General features: G+C 44.0%; 1 protein-coding gene across 4 annotated transcripts in view; it reads right to left on the bottom strand.

Annotated features, from left to right (window-relative positions):
* PTAFR (platelet activating factor receptor) overlaps positions 1-17,344 on the bottom strand; it is a 65,816-nt gene that overhangs the window by 41,401 nt on the left and 7,071 nt on the right. For 2 of the 4 annotated variants that reach the window (XM_069078265.1, XM_069078266.1), the window contains one exon: positions 1,765-6,741. The exons of the other annotated variants lie outside the window; for them this stretch is intronic. In XM_069078265.1, coding sequence (XP_068934366.1) covers positions 5,664-6,698 — 1,035 coding nt within the window. In that variant the 5' untranslated portion in view covers positions 6,699-6,741 and the 3' untranslated portion in view covers positions 1,765-5,663. Of the gene's footprint in view, positions 1-1,764; positions 6,742-17,344 lie in introns of those variants that run through there. 4 annotated transcript variants of the gene reach the window in all.

Raw genomic sequence — 17,344 nt, 5'->3', positions numbered from 1 at the left:
TACTTTGTCCATTCCAACAGTGTCTTGTAGCATATGAGACCCCTTACAAGGTTGTAGTGAGACTCGGATGAAATAATACATAATATGCTGTATAAATGTCAGCCATTGTTATTATAATATAGGTAAGTTTATATAAGGAGGCAGCCTGGCATAGCAGATAAAATGACGAACTTTCAGTTAGGAAGACCTGGATTTGAATATGACTTCAGACTCTTACTTAACTGTGGGACCCTGGGCAAGTCACTTAACCTCTGTTTGCCTGAGTTTCTTCATCTGTAAAATGGGGGTGACTGTTGTAAGGATCCAGTGAGATAACATATGCAAGATTCTTTGCCAACGCTAGAGAGTTATAGAAATATAAATTGTTATAATGTCACTTGGCCAGCTCTCCTGCCTGAGCAATTCTGCCTCTGTCCTTTGGCTTCTGATTTTCCTTGACTTTGCCATGGTGCCTGGGTTGCTATCTCACTCTGGATCTTCCTCCTATCAAACCACCCCTTTTTCTCTCTGGTGAGTTCTTCCTACCATCTTGGGGAGGGGCCCATCCTGGCCAATTTCCATTCCACTTGAGGCTGAGCTTCTGACTTTTCTGGACTTCCACTCAGCTCCCAGCCCCTACCTCCCATGGCCCCCTTTTCTGTACTCTTTGGTGTGTTGCCTACCTTCTATTAGAAGGTAAGCTCCTTGAGGGCAGGAACTGTCTCTCTTTTTGCTTTGATCCATTTCCCCAGCAATTAGCGCAGTGCTTGTTGTATAGTAATCTCTTATCGTTGCCTTGCCCCTGTGCCCTACCATTCCTCATTTTCATGGATACTGACAAGTTAGGCCTTGAAAATTGACTAAGCTGTCAACTGGCAGAGATACGGAATCGGGCCCTCTAGCTAAATGAGCAAAATTGCAGAGACAGGAAATCATAGGACAAATGAATAATTCAGTTTGACTGGAGCATAAAACAGGTGAAGGAGAATCCTGAGATAAGACTGGAAACATAGGGTGGTGCCACTTTGTGATCAGTCTTTTGCTCTTGATCACATAAATGGGGGATGGGAGGAGAAGAGGAACAGAGATTTTTGAGGAATAAAGTGGTGAGATCAGACCTATGCAATAAAATGATTAATCTGGTGGCTTGTGTAGACTAGAATTGTAAGGGATAGTGCTAGAGAGGCAGGAAAACCCATTTAGGAGGCTGTAGCCATAATCTAGATAAAAGGCAAGTTAAGGCTTAAACCTGGGTATAACCTGTAAGGCCAGTGAATGACTCGGATCTTAAAGGAACTCTGTCCCTGAGCAGATCAAGGACAAAAGGCATTGTTCTCTTATAGGAGATGGAATCAACTCTCTTCCCAGTAAACAGTTGTGCTTTGCTGAGAGTTTGGCTGGTACAGACCCCTCCGGCCTCTATGAATTCCAGAGATCCCTGGTGACTTCAGAAGGGTCAGATACAAAATAGGGATTCCTCTGACCCCCAAACAGACAATTGTTCTGTTCAATTCCACTCCAGCACCACACCCACATTTTTACACCTACACACACACTTACACACACACATATAGGAGTGGGGGTAGGGAAGGAGCTAATCAATTGAGGGAATAAGGGCTCAGGGGCTTTCCTAGAGAAGACCCCCCCCCTTAATCATCATCAACTTTAGATCTATTTCAGTCAGTCTCCAAAGCTCCAGACTGTGTCAGCTGGTCAGCCCAAGCCCACAGCTGAATTCCTCCTTCTTGGATGGAGAAGTATCCATAAGGAAAAAAGTGGATATGGTTTTGCTTATCAAAAATATATTTATTTAACATCCAATGCTTATATGACACAGGGCAAAGAAGCAGGGTTCAAAGTAGCAGCAATATTAAGGATGGTCACAAACCTCTGGAACTCCAGTAGGCAACCCATTTTCTACATAGATCTGGCATGGGCTGGATGCCAACCATGTAGGAGACCCAGAGTCTTCCTCCCAATCTTCTCTCCTTGCCCCTGCCCAGCTCTGCCCTGCCTAGGCACATGAGCCCACAGTGTAGGGTTATAGATTCAGAGCTGGAAGGAACCTTCCAGAGGCCATCAAATCTAATGTTTTTATTTTAGAAAAGAGTCTCAGAGAAGCAGAGCATCTTTCCCAGGATTACGCAGCTAGTGGATGTCAGAGGCAGACTTCAAACTCAGGGTTTCAAGTCTGGTGCTCTCTGCATAGGCCCTGCCTTCTCTGGGCTTAAAATGTGAGGGCCTTCAGAAGAGGGATTGTTCTATCCTTTGTATACATGTCCCCATAGAGCAGAATGGTGCCTGGCACACAGGAGATTCTTAAATGCTTGTTGATTGATTGATTCTGACCTAAGACTTCCCAAAGGCTGTGCTGGAACCAGCTCTAATGGGTTGACTGTCAGACTGTTAAATTTCCATGAGAGCATTTATAAGTCAGAAATCAGAGTGTGATTTTTTGTTTTGTTTATTGATTCAACTTAAAAAAGTGAAGACTGAAATGTTAATAACAAACACTACACTTAAAAGTGTGTGGTGTATAGATCTTTCTTCCAAAGAGTCTATTGTTAAACATTTACTGGCATATCCCTGCCAAAAGTCCCCTTTGCATCTCTGGTTCATAGAGCAGAAAGAGCACGGAATTTAAAAGTTGGAAGGGATATCAATGACCATCTAATCTAAACCACAGGAGATGTCCCTCTAAGCAATAGGGCCAGCAAATCACTAAAGTTTATGTAACTGTTACCAAGGGTTTTTGTAGCTAATAGGCCTAATAAGAGTCATGTAATCTAACCCCTTCATTTTTATAGATGAGGGCAACAAGGCCCAGAGGGGTGAATTTGCCCAAGGTTATACAGACAGAATTGGAGCTGGGATCCAAAGAGAAGGTGTGAACAAGTGGGAAAAGCTCAAGTTTTAGAATAAAAAGACCTGGGTTAGAATTCCACTTCTGCTGCTTAGTGCCTGTGTGACCATGGGCAAGTCATTTCTCCTGGCTGGGGATCCACTTCCTCTCCTAAGGTTTAAGCCCAGCCTTAGACCTAGGACCAGGTCTTCTGGCTCTAAACCCAGTGCTCTTTTTCCTACATTTATTTGGGGAAATTTAATTTGGTTATTATCTGTATACATCTGCCAACTGAATTCAAGAGTGGAGTGTCCACACCAGCCCGGAGTCAGGAGGACCGGAGTTCAGTTCCGGCCTCAGACACTTAACATCCACACAAAAAAACTAGCTGTGTAACCTCAGGCAAGTTACTTAACCCCAATTGCCCTCCAAAAGGCAAAAAAAAAAAAAAAAGAGTGGAGTGTCCATCCTACTCCCCCACCCCCAAAACCACACAGTGTTTAGTGTTTGGACATGGTCGCAGGCAGTGAGGTAGATGGGAAGCCACACTTTGGAGGAATGGCTTCAGAAGTTGTCCCCTAACACAAAGGTATCACACACACACGCACGCACGCACGCACGCATGCACCCACCACAGGCATTGTTTAAGACCTAGCTGAGGCTGCAGCTATCCTTTTGTTTTGAACTGAATTTTTATGTGTGGGCTTTGAAGGGTCAGTTCATCCCAGTGGAAGAGAAGGATGGATTTCCAGTCTCCAGGCACCATTTCTGTGCCCTTTCTGTCATGATTGCTCTTTAAATGAGGACTCTGAAAAGGCCTCCACTTCAGCATCTGGGAAGGAGTCAATGTCTCTCACCTCAGGAGTATGCCTAGGGGTCAATTTATTCCTTTGATGTTTTACATGTCTATCCCCCTCTGAGGCCTAATTGTGGCATGAACCTGTTTCCTTAAGCACTGGCTGGTCGTACCAAACTGAAAAGGCTTTGAGTGTAGACTCTCGATGGCCTGATGCATCTGTCGAATCAGAACTAGCCTGGCTAAGGTTGGAAAGGCACATTACCAGAATGTTGGGCACCAGATATTGAACTTTTGAGGCCACAATGACTCATGAAATTGTCCATACAAGCTTGGAAGGGATTGCAGACTTCGAGAGTGGGAATCCCCAAGCAGAAAAAATCACAGATCTTTGGAAGTCCAGAAGCATCCAAGTATGTTTCCATGGGGCTTTATGATTTACAAATGCTTTCATAGATGAATCACTTAGACCTGATGCTCAAAAAACAAACAAACAAGCAAAAAACAACCCAACTCTGTGAGGTAGACAGGGCAGATCTTATTATCTGCATTTACAGAAGAGGGAACAAAGGTTAAATGATTTGCCCAAAGTCACACACAAAAAGTTAAAGATGAGACTGGAACATGAATGAAGCTGAATTCCAAGTCCATTATTCTTCCCACTATATACTTGATAAATTCTCAACACTTGGTAGTAGACTTCTTCTACCTTCAGGACACTGTGCTTGGCTTGATGGGCTTATGTGCTCACAGAGCTCTCCAAATCTATTATTTTTATCACCATAGAGTTCATCTGGTCCAATTCTTTTCCTCATCAGAGTTTGTTAACTGGGTAGGTTGAGTGGCAGCTCCCTGACCCCTCCCCATGAGAAATGTGGTTCAGGCCTCCAATGAGGGCTGCATAAAGAAGTCAATTTATCATCTTCCCCATCACCAACAGGAAAATTTCAACTGGGGGTGATCCCCAATCACTCCTTTTGTTCTGTGGGCTCCATCCAACAGGTCAAATTAGCCTTTCATAGAATGATCTCTTATGGGAGCTGTCACCTAGAGGTTTATGATACTGAGATGTTGACTCTTCAAGCAGTAATCTAGTGATTGAACTGGGGGGAGAGGGAGGAATCAGACGACTGGGGTTCTGGGTCCTTCCTTGACTCTGGCATCGTCTCACAGAATGGGAGTCATAGGGATCTTGTCTGATTCTCTCATTTTCCACAGAAGAAAACTAAGACCTAGAGAGGTTAATGAACTTGCCCAGAATTGTGAAGACCACCAGTAGAAGAGCCAGGATTTGAACCCTGGTCCTGCGGCACCAAATCCAGTGTTATTTTCCTTACAGCAGTGGTTTCTAATGTCTTTTGCTCCATAAACACAAAACATAATGTGTTATGAACCCCTACAATAATTTTATTTACTAATTATACTATCCTGCAGTTATTTACTGGGTTTTTTTGTTGTTATTGTTCAATTGTGTCTGACTCTTTTATTGTGTATGTGTGTGTCTGACTCTTTGTAACCCCATTTGGTGTTTTCTTAACAAAAATACTGGAGTGGTTTGCCGTTTCCTTCTCCAGCTCATTTTACAGATGAGGAAACTGATGCAGACAGGTTGAAGTGACTTGCCCGGGATCACACAGTCAGTAAGTATCTGAGGTCAAATTTGAACTCAGGTCTTCCTGACACCCTATTTAGCACCATCAGGCTGAACCCTCAAAGGATTTGCGATCCACTAAGTGGGACCCACCACACTAGTGCATGCAGATTATCTAACATGATCCTGGATGCTGAGGAGAGTAGGATTTCCTAAGAGCAGGTGTATTTTTCTAAGAGAAGAGGGAACAGCCTGTTCAGGCAAGCTTTAGATCTTCCCAGCCTGATTTGGAGAAGTTGTCTCACCTCCACTCAGACTTGACCTGTAGTTGTTGAAAAAAAGAAGGCAGAAGGTACTGTCCAGGATCAAGTGGAGTGCCTTCTCTTTCCTTTCTTCATCCCAGCATAACCCCTGCAGGGCAACGGTTCTTGACTCTGGGTCAGAGAAGCCACAGCCTAATTGTTCATGGGATTGATGGGGTAGCTGTTGAGGGGCATGACCACTTCTACACCCGTGTCAGTCGTGGCGCGAGAGCATTTGCGACTTCCTTTCATGCTCTGTAACCTCTCTGAAAGGTGTTTTCGGAATTTCTTGGTGAGGAAGCAGTAGATGATGGGGTCCAAGACACAGTTGATGCTCATAAGGCAGAGGGTCACCTGGTGGGCATCATTGATGCGTTGATGAACACGGTTGTTTTCCTTAAAGCCCATCTTTAGCTCTGCCAGGGTCCAGGGCAACTGGACGATGTGGTGGGGCACGAAGCAGATGAAGAAGACAGCCATCACAGTGCAAACCATCCAGAGGGCTTTGTGTTTAACGTGAGCATTGCTCTGGGGCTGGAGGGGCTGAGCCAACAAGGTCCGGATAATGATCACATTGCACACCATAATCACAAGAAATACGACAAAGAAGCAGAAGACAATGATAACGTGGATGACGAGGACAGGGACGCTCCCCTCATCATAATGCTCAAAGCAGCGGGTCACGTTTCCACCATTCTTCAAGGAAACAATGTTGGTGGAATCCAAGAAGAGGAAATAGGAGGCACATCCCACAATCAGCACCCAGATGATCACGGACAGGACGATTCCCCGGCGACGCGTGGTGGATTGGGCTGCTTTGATGGGGTCCGTCACAGCCTGGAAGCGGTTGTAAGTAATGACCCCAAGAAAGGCGACAGAACAGTAAGTGTTGATGAAGAAGAGACAGCCCGCCACGTTGCACAGGAAGTTGGGGAGGATCCAGTTGCCAAGGTTGAAATAATAGACAATCCACAAGGGCAGAGTAATCAAGAAGAGCAGGTCAGCCATTGTCAGATTGATCATGAAGATCTTGATCTCATTTAACTTCTTGGCAGGGTTGAGGCTGATGAATACCCACAGCACGTAGCCATTAGAGATGGTGCCCAGCACAAAGATGATGCCATAGACAATAGGAAAGAGCGTGTATCTGAATTCGGAATCCACCCGGGAATTCTCTTCATTCACCATTCTGAACAGGAAAGAGGCAGCTGACCAACACTTTATTCTGGGCCTAAAAGATTACAGATTATTTCTTGTTAAGGATAGTATAAGAAGTTAAAAGGGCAAGTTTTGGGTTCTTTTAAATATATGTATATAGCTATATAGAAACACACATTCATATGTGTATAAGTATTACCTATCTGGGCAAGTAAGTGATACAATGGATGGAGCGCTAGGCCTGAGTCAAGAAGACTCATCTTCCTAAGTTCAAATCCAGCCTCAGACACTTACTAGCAGTGTGACCCTGGGCAAGTCACTTAGCCCTGCTTGCCTCAATTCCTCATCTATAAAAGGAGCTGGAGAAGGAAATGGCAAACCACTCCAGTATCTTTGTCAAGAAAACCCCAAATGGGGTTGTGAAGTCAGACATGACTGAAGAATGACTCAACAACCACAAATATATTATATCTAACATTTATTATATATAATATATACTATGTATCTCATATTATATATATATAATATATAACATATTGTGTGTATATATATGCACATATATACCTATATACCTATAGCTACATATACATACACACATAAATACACATACACATATCTTTGATGTCAGGGAAGACTAAATGGATAAGGAAAGTGAAGGAAATATATTCGCAAAGGAAAAATGGTTGAAAAAAGATATCAGTAAAAAAAATTTAATTTTTTAAACTTTTAAAAATAAGAAATGCTGGGAAGATGATTCTGAAATGTTGATATCACAAGGACAGATGATTTCTCTGAAAAAGAAAAGTGAGTTCTGTCTAAAGAGACCCACATGACTGAATGAGGAATTCTTTAACAATATAATACATTTTTTATCAGTCACCTAAAAAAATTTAGATTTTTATCAGTCATCTAAAAAAGGCTGAAGTGTGAGGACTGACAAAAGGCCATCGAGATTTGGCAGTTGAGAGATCAGTGGGACATGGAAGAGAGTTCAGTTTTAGCTGAATGTTAAGGTCAGAAGCCAGATTCCACTGAGGGATGGCTAACATAGGTTCAAGGTACTCCTGAGCCCCCACCAATGAGTTTACCAGCAATAGTCAGTCAGATGACACAATTACCTCAAAGCAAAAGCATTTACTGAATGAGGAGTGCCTGGGGCACACTATTTCACAAATATATTCAGAATCAGTAGGAAGAGTGAACATACACATTACACACCACAGACAGACATCCTCCCCATCCCACACCCAGGAAATGGATGTGGCCAAGGCAATATTTTCCCATTTTCTGGGTCAGAAAAAAATTTTCCTCTCTCATTCCTCTCCTTTAACCTCTCGAATCTCTTTCCCCTCCTCATTCACTCTGCCTTCCCAATATAAGAAAGAAGCACAAAAGACAGGAGCAGTCACCTAGCAAGCCCATCAGTTGAGACAATGAATAGGTAAGATGTTTATGTATCAGGAAAATATCTTTTCATTTCACTCCAGGCATCAAGCAGCCTCAAAGGTACGCAAAAAGTCCTAACATTGGGTTGAGGGGTAAGAAAAAGAAAAATACAGTGGGGAAATGACCTTTCCTTGCCAGAAAACTGAGGCCCAGAAAGATGAGGTTACTTTTCCCAAGTCACATAGATAGTAAAAGAGATCAGGCAAGAACTCAGCTCTTCTGACTCAAAGGCATGGGCTCTTGCCATAACCTTGCATTTACCTCCTTTTCTTTCTTAGATAGAACTAGCTCTTAAGAGGGGTACTCCCACAAAGGGCGATTATCTTCCCTCCCAGAAGGAACTAGACAAAGAAACTGAAAAGGGGTGGGGAGGGAAGCAGGAATCAGTGGTGACTTGGGCCCCTGGGAAAGCATTGCTAAATGGATTGGCATTGGGGAAGGAAGAGGGGGCAGAAGCAAGGGCGTGGTACACATCTTGTTTTGGGGAAGTAGGCAATTTTGCAAATTCTCCTTTTTTTAAAACTCACTTTCCTATGTTTTGTCTTCTAGTAAATAACTAGCAACCTGAGCCTCCCTGGCAACTGAACCTGGATGCTCTTTCTTCTAAGTACAAATACAATCCAATACATCCTACTGCAGCCTCCATTACTTCCTGCCCTGTGATCCTGTCCAAGATACACATCACACACATATACACAAACCACCCCACCACGCACACACACATCCTGTCCCATATTCCCCCAACCACCCCTGCACTAAGTGATGGACATTTGCTGCCTAACTTCTGTACCAAGCCACAAACAAACTCAATCCACCACAATGCAACTTTACATACTACGTAGACCTGCAAAGCTTTTTTAAAACAAAGCCTTTTAAAGCTGGAAGGGGCCTTAGAAAGCAGAATGTTAGAGGTAGAAGGGGACTTAGAACAGGGAATGTCAGAGCTGGGAGGATCCTTAGAACACAGAATGTCAGAGCTGGGGGTGGCATTAGAATACAGAATGTCAGAACTGGAAGGGGCCTTAGAACACAGAATGTCAGAGCTGGAAGGGGTCTTAGGACACAGAGTGTCAGAGCTGGGGGGGCCCTTTGAACACAGGAAGTCAGAGCTAGGAAGGCCCTTAGAACAGAGAATGTCAGAGCTGGGAGGGACCTTAGAACACACAATATCAGAGCTGGAAGGACAGAGTGTCAGAATTGGGAAAGTCTTTAGAAGAGAGGTCAGAGTAGCTTGGGAGAGGCCTTAGAACAGAGAATGTCAGAGCTGGGAGGGACTTTAGAAGACAGAGGATATCAGAATTTAAAATAACTTAAAAATGCATCAAGCCAGATCTAAGTTGGAATCCTGGATTTTTCAAAAGTCCATCTGGGATTTTAAAAACCACAATGGAAGAGGTATGTGCCTAGACAACAGTTAATATGGACAAGATAAGAAGGTTTTAGGGGCCTGTAAGTTGAATACGAGTGCACAGTGTGATATACCAGCTAAAAAGTGAATCCTTTATTAGGTCACATTAAAATCCAGGACCACAAAGGATCTCTCTGACCCCTTGTTTTGCTCCCTCTGGAGTCCTGTGCTTCTTACTGGCTATTACATCTAGGAGGGAGAGAGCTGAGCGAAGTCAGAAGAGAGTAAGATGAGGATGATGTTAACTCACCTTTCTGAGCCTGTTCAGGTTCAGAAAGCACTTTGCATAGATTATCTGACTTTTCAGATAACAAAGGACAAAAATGGTAGTGGAGGGACATTAGCAAGACAAGAAACTTGGATACACTGGGAATAGAGCTGGGAGGTCATCTGGCTCTTCTGGAAATTAATTTACAAGTAAGTAAGAAGTTAGGAAATTGGTCATACCTTTTGACCCTCCAATCTCACTTCTAGGCACATATCCCAAAGAGGTCAGATACATAAAGGAGCAGGGGTAGCTAAAATATTCATGCCAGTATTTGGGGGGGGGGCCAATAAAAATAGTATATTTGTGTCTTCCTGACTCCAGGCCATTTGCAGGATTCAAAGACTCATGAGAAAATGTATTTGAAGTAACAGAGAGAAAAAAGCATAAGTAAAAGAACAGTGTATACAAAGATTACAATAATGCAAATGAAAATAATCCGAAAAGGCACATGAACTCAGGTTTAAAAAAAATGACCATTAAATTTTTTTTTAAATGACCATTACTAATTCCAGAAGATTGATAATGAAATATCTCTCTACTCTAGAGTCAGAAAGGACCAGAGTTAGAATCTGCTTTAGACACTGCCTAGATGTATAACCCCGGGCAAATCACTTAACCTCTGCCTGACTCAGTTTCCCCAACTGCCTGCTCAAATGAAATAATACATGTGAAGTATCTTGCAAACCCCAAAGCGATAAATAAATGCAAGCTATTTATTATTATTATTTCTGTTATTATCATTCTCATTATGGGATCATGGTTATAGGACTAGAAGTGGCCTCAAAGGCAGTCAAATACAAGCCCTCTTGTTATAGGTGAGAAAACCGAGCTGCAAAGACCCAAGGTCACACAGGTCAGAAGCATTAAACCCAAGTTAAGTCCACTCTCCAGTTAGTCAACTTCCTTCCTAAAATGAGGTGCTGGTACAGAACATAAAACTGCAGATGTGGGACAGAGGAGAAGAGAGTAGGACAGGACTGTTCATTCTCTGCTGTCCCCATGTCTGTTTCACAGCTATCTGAGATCACATTGGCCATTTTTATTTCCATCTCCCACTGCTATTTCCATCTTTCACTGGCTCCTGAGTTCATAGTTCACCCAGGGGTGGGGAACCTGAGGCCTCAAGGCCACATGTGATCTTCCAGGTCTTTGGCCCTTTGACTGAGTTCAAGTTTTACAGAACAAATCTCACATGTGGCCCTCTAGGTCCTCAAGTGCAGCCCTTTGACTGAGTCCATGTTTTACACAATTCCATCTTTTAAGGGGATTTGTTCTGTGAGGTTTGGATTCAGTCAAAGGGCTGCACCTGAGGACCTAGATGGCCACATGTGGCCTCAAGCCCACAGGTTCCCCAGCCCTGCTCTAGACTTTTTCCTTATAGACTTGTCTGGCCACGCCTCTCCCAACCTATGCTTGTGCCCTTGACTTTTCTAAACCCCAGTGCAGACTGACATTTATCCCTATTAAATCTAATCTTATTAAATTTTCCCCATCTGTTGTAGTCCTATCAGGATTCCCTAGCCTGGGTTCTGACTGACATCCGATAGGCTGGCACATTTCCCAGCCTCATGCCATCCTCCGATTCAAGAAGCATAACCCATCTCTCCTCCCCAGACATAAACTCCATAGAGAATCCAAGGATGAGGTACAGAGAGAGGATCATAACTCCCCATAGGATCCCCAAGGATCATAGTTTGAGAGCTAAAGGGGACCTCTGAGGTTATCTAACCTACCTCTCCATTTTACAGTTGAGGAAACTGAGGTTCAGAGAAGTGGAATCACCTGCCCAAGCTTACAAAGGTAGTAAGTCAGGATTTGAACCCAGACGCTCTAACTCCTGAACCAGCTCTCTTTCCATTGTACCAGGTCATCTACATCATCTGAGGTTACACAGGTTACCAGGATTGAACCCCAGGTTCTCCTACTTCAAATTACACATTCTAGGTGGTAGAGAATAGGATACTAGCCCTGAAGTTTGGAAGACCTGAGTTCAAATCCAACTGACACAGTACTCCTGGACTTGATCAGAATCTCATCATTCAACAGGTTTCCAATCAGCCCTGAAACTCCCACCTCCTTGCACCCTCTGCCCCTGGGGCCCCTTCCTCCATCTGCCTGGAGATGGTGGACGATGGACAGTGGAGATCTCCTCCCAGGTCACTCCGGGCGACCATCTCATCATTTACCATCCCGCTGCACCCCTCTGGACATCATCACACTACCCTCCAAGCCCCTTTCCTTCCCTCTCCCCCACTTTTCTGTTTCCTTTCATATGTTGTTCTCTCCCCATCCCCACCACTAGAGTATAAACTTCTGGAGGGCAGGAATTACTTTTTACCTTTCTTTGTATTTCCAGTGCCTGGCATACTGTAGGTGCTTAATAAATGTTTCTTATCGACTGATTACTAGTTATGTGATCCTGAGCAAGTCACTTAACCTCTGTCTGCTTCAATTTCCTCAACTACAAAATGGGAATAACACCACCTACTTCCCATGGTCATTGTGAGATCAACTGAGATAATAATTATAAAGCTCTTAGTATGGAACCTGGCACACAATAGGGGTTTAATGAGTGCTTGTTTCCTTCTTTCCATTGTACTATGCTGCCTCCATTGCCTCTTCCTTGAAGGAACAGTATTGTGTATCCTCTGGATAACCAAGGATAGAATCCAAGATTCAGGGTTATCATAACAATCTCTTCACCAAACATCCGTTTACAATTCTGTCAAGTTCAAAAGGCTTTGCTCACAGGCCTAGCAACTGACTCGTCTGAGGATCAGCCCAGCCAAGTACAGTGCCAGAGTACTGGCCACCATGAACTGACATTTTGGGCCACAGTGACTACCAAATGGAGGGGCTGCAATCTGCATCAGAGAAGGGTGTAGCTGCATTAAGGAAAGCAGGGATCTATTAAAGTACTCATATATAAGGTAGTTAGATGGTATAGAGCACTGGCCCTAAAGTCCTGAGTTCAAATTTTACTTCAGTCACTTACTAGTTATGTGACCCTGGGCAAGTCAATGAACTTTGGTCTGCCTCAGTTTCCTCATCTATTAAATGGGGATTAATTATTATTAATAATAATAATAGGTTCCTTCCAGGTACCTCACAACCTCCCAGGGTGGTTGTGAGGACCAAATGAAATAATGTTGAAAAGTACTTTGCAAATCTCAAAGTACTATATAATTTGTAGTTATTGTTATTAATTCTTCAGAAAAAGGACCCAAATTTCCAGACAGCCCAGGAAATTTCTGAGAACCTGGGCTCAACAGGATTTATGATGAAATTTTATCCTGTATTTCTATGGCCCTTTATTTCCAAATCCCTTTGATGTCTCACCTCCTACCAGGCCTGGAAGGGGAGGGTAGTGTTGCTTAGTGGTCAGGGTCCCGGACCTGAAGTTGAGGAAAACCTGAGTTCAAATCCTGTTTTCAACACTTCCCAGATGTGTGAGCATGAGCAAGTCACAAGCTCTCTGAGCTTTATTTTCCTAATCTGTAAAACTGGGGTCCTAACATCTGGATCGGGTGGATGCAAGGCTCCAGTGAGGTACCGTTTGTAAACTGCCTTATTGACCTCATATAAATGACAGCGCTTCTCATTTTAGGGGTGGCACCCTCTTGAGGCTATGAGGAGCAGGGGTTTCTCTTTCTGGGGTATAGGGATGGCTGGCTGATGAGATGTTCTGCCTTAGCTGGGCAGGGGTCCTTCAGCAAAGTCATCCTGTGAAAGGTAGCAGGGTACTTGGGGACTTCCCTAGCTAGGTTTTATTCTCTATAGCTTATAGAAAAGGAAGGTGAGATCCAGATTAGGTCACTCATTCATTCAACATACACATATTAAATACCTACTATGTGCTGAGGGCAGCTCTGGGCACTGTGACAGACAGAAAGATATACAAGCTCTCTGCTATCACAGAACTTAACAGTCTGCAACGTCTACATCAGGGATGGGGAATTTGCCAGCTCAAAGCCACGTGTGGCCTTCTATGTCCTTGAGTGTAGCCTTTTGACCAAGTCTAAATTTTACAGAAAAAAATCCTTTCATGAGGGGGATTTATTCTGTGAAGTTTGGGTTCAATCTAAAGGCCGTACTTGAGGACCCAAAGGGTGCCTAGAGGTCTCAGTTTCTCCACCCCTGGTCTACAGTTTATAATCTACTGCATTTACAATGGACAGTCCACAATATTTGCAATTTACAGTTTACAATGAGAGATAAATCATGGGGAAGAGGAATAAGGGCTGGACATGTGATTTCATTGAGCTAGGGAAGTCCCTGATGAGGAACTTCCCTCTGCCAATGTAGGAATGCAATCTTTTCTCTAACTTGTATTCTCAGAGTCAAACAGTCATTAGGCTTAGTGGCCCTTTCCTTTCCTGGGAACCTCTCACCAGCAAGAAAGCCAAAGGTACTAAAGAATATGTAACATTCTCACAGTCTCCTGTCTTCCCTCATACCCCATAGGGGTGTGCCAGAGGCAGGTCTGGAACCTAGTTCTTTCTGTGTCCAAGTGACACTTTCTATCTCCTATGAGACACCACTTCTGACACAGCTCAGGGGGAATAAATAAAAGCAAATGCAACAAAATTAATAAATTCAATAAATACATTTGTCAAATGCAACAAGAATTAGAACACAAGCCACAAAAAAAGAGTGAATATTGTAACGTTGTAGAGAACAAATATGGCCCCAGAGACAAAACCTAGAAGGGACCCCCATCCCATCCCTTGGCAGAGGTGGGAAGGTCATTTAGTGTTATACATTGCACACATTTTCAGATTTTTTCAATGTATTGATCAGGTATGCTGATTTTTCCTCTTTTTGTCTTCGAAATAAATACTATTTGTTATAAAGAATAGCTTTCTGGGAAGAGAACAGGAAGGGATCCAAGGGGAAATTTCAGTGATGCCAAAAAAAAAAAAAATACATCAACAAAAATTTATTTTTATCATAAGAAACATAAGTACAAAAGAGGAATATAAACTTCTCTGAGATCACAAGAGAGAGGTCAGGCCTAATGGTAGAGGGGGGAACCATGGGAAGTTTCATGAATCACAGGGTGCCTGAGCTCTAGTTTGAAGGATTGATTGGTAAGCCAGAAAAGGCCCAGCTAGAAGGGTGGGGCATCTCTGCAGGAAAAGGGAACAGGGGTGAGGTGGGGTCTGCAACCTGAGGGAGGTGGGGAAGACAGGGCTTTCCTCATTTGTGGGGGGAGCCAGGGGGAAACACGGAGCTCTTGAAGACCCTCTAAGTGGTCTGAGAGTGGGGGGCATGTGGCCAACCCAACAGCCAAGAATTAGAGAGGCCCCATATTCCTTGCCTCCTGTGGCTGGCCCCATAGGAACTTGGCTGTGGCAGGGTCCAGGCCCGATGCCAGTGATCACTTTAAACAGAGCTGGGCAGGGAGGGGCAGCCCACAGTACTCAGCTTAACACAAGGAGGCTTTTCCTGATGGACCAGATACACCAGGCTCTCAGCCCTCAGTCCACCACTCATCAGGGCCTCCATAAATATTAATGGAGAATGAGAATGATGTATAGGCCACTCTGCAGTATCAGCATCATCTTCCCCCCTCTGGAAAGCAATCCCTGGTACATTTTTCCCATTCTCCAACCCCAGCTTTTCGTTTCTTTCTCTTACCAATGGGATGGACAGTAGGATGCTGAGTCCAAAGTACAGGGGTAGGGAAGAGGAACCTACTCAAACCACCTCCAGAGCTGATTGGGGGATCCGATGGCATCCACTGCAACCCTGAATAGGGGCACACCTGCCCAAAAAAGGTTTGAGCTGGGTGGAGCCAGGGAAGAGAGGTGAGCATTAGGGATTAAATGGGATGGGGGGCCTTGGATAAGTAGTGAGTTCCTGGTCACTGGAGGTATGCAAGTGAAAGCTGGATGAGCAAAGGTCAGCTTATGTTGCACAAGGGATCAAGCCATGTTGCCTAATCAGTCTGGCATGGTTTGAACTAGATAATCTTTGAGGTCGCTCCTGAGATTTAATGATTCCAAAACATTTGTGGGAACACCCAGTATCTGTTGGAAGCAGATGGAAGAATTGAGATCAAAGGATAATAGAATCTAGAGCTGGAAGAAACCTTAGACATCCTCTAGTTCAACCCTTCTGCCCATCTAACAGATGAGCAAATTGAGGATGGGGGAGGTCAGTGGAGTTGCTCCAAGTCACACGAGTCCAGTCAAAGGAGGGATTTGAATTCAGATACCAGAGCCAGTGGGTCATCGAGCAGAGAAGTCCCTGGCCCAGGACTGGAATTCTAGACTTTTTTACCTGGAGGATGGAGATAGGAATGGGGAGGGACCTGCCTCTAAACCTTTATTCCTCCACTTGGACCAGTCAGCTCTTGGGGCATTCAGGTCCCTACCTGGGGCTGGAAGAGGTGGGGGAAGGTGTTTAATGAGGCATCTAGGACAAAAAAGGGAGGGAGGCAAGGAGGCAACGCCCTTGCTGAAGAAAGTAGCCATAGAATCAGGAGGCCTGGCTTCTAATTTCCAGCCTTGGTTAATTGTGTGACCTTGAGCAAGTTGCCTTACCATCCTATGCCTTGGTTTGACCCTCTGTATAATGGGGATAATAACACCTACAATGCCTCCCTCCCAACACTGTGAGGAAAGAGCTTTGTAACCAGGGAATAGCTGGAGAGATGTGAGATTCCAGAGGCAAGGGCCAATCCAAGCACTATGAATTCAAGGCCCCTCTGAAAGGTTCCTGGATTAGTAAGACTTCGTACTTGTTAATGGAGCCTCCCTAGGCCACAGGGCCCCTCCATAACTGATCTTATCTCACTAGCACTTTCCAGGTCTCTTCCTGCCAGCAGCTCCCTATCTGTGTGATTCCCTCAGCCTTTTGCCTGAAGGGCATGAAGAGCTGAGAGGCTGGGACCCTGAGATGGGGGGGGGGAGGGCGTGGAGGGAATCTCTTCATCACAAGGGTCTTGAACTTAGGTATTGGTCAACCTTGGTAAGAGACCTCCTTCTGCCCTATAATTGTGGTTGGGTCCGGTTCTCCTGGTTGGTTCCAAGCCTAGAGTCCATCTAATCCAGGGGTTCTTAGCCCTGAGGGATTTGAATTCAGATAGGGTTTCATGAACTTGGTTTGATTTTTGTTTTCTTTTTACTGTTACCTTAATATAACTGGTTTCCTTCATTATCTGGTTTATTTTATTTCATGCATTAAAAAAAATAATGTTATTCTAAGAAGAGGCCCAGAGTTTTCACCTCTGCCAAAGGGGTTCATGAAACAGACCTCCCCATCTGGTCCAAACTCCTCATTTTAAGACACAAAATAACTTGTCCAAGGTCACAATAGCACACGTGAAGTAGAGAGGTGAGACTCAAACCCAACTCATTGGATTCAAAATCCAGCAGTCTTTCCAAGAGAATACTATCTGCACTAGGAATTTCAGAGTATAGTCCTAAGGAAAGTGTTTTGGAAACAAAACCTGATGTTATTGTTATTGTTCGGTAGGGTTAGAATCTGAGTGACCCCACTTGGGGTTTCTTGGTAAAAATACTAGAGTGATTTGCCGTTTCCTTCTCT

This window comes from Petaurus breviceps, unplaced genomic scaffold (assembly GCF_028583685.1).
Source record: "Petaurus breviceps papuanus isolate PSGF00001 unplaced genomic scaffold, PetGlider_PUasm1.0 91041, whole genome shotgun sequence".
Lineage (NCBI taxonomy): Eukaryota > Metazoa > Chordata > Mammalia > Diprotodontia > Petauridae > Petaurus > Petaurus breviceps.
The sequence above is the reverse complement of the archived record's forward strand: the minus strand, read 5'-3'. Positions and strand labels throughout refer to the sequence as shown.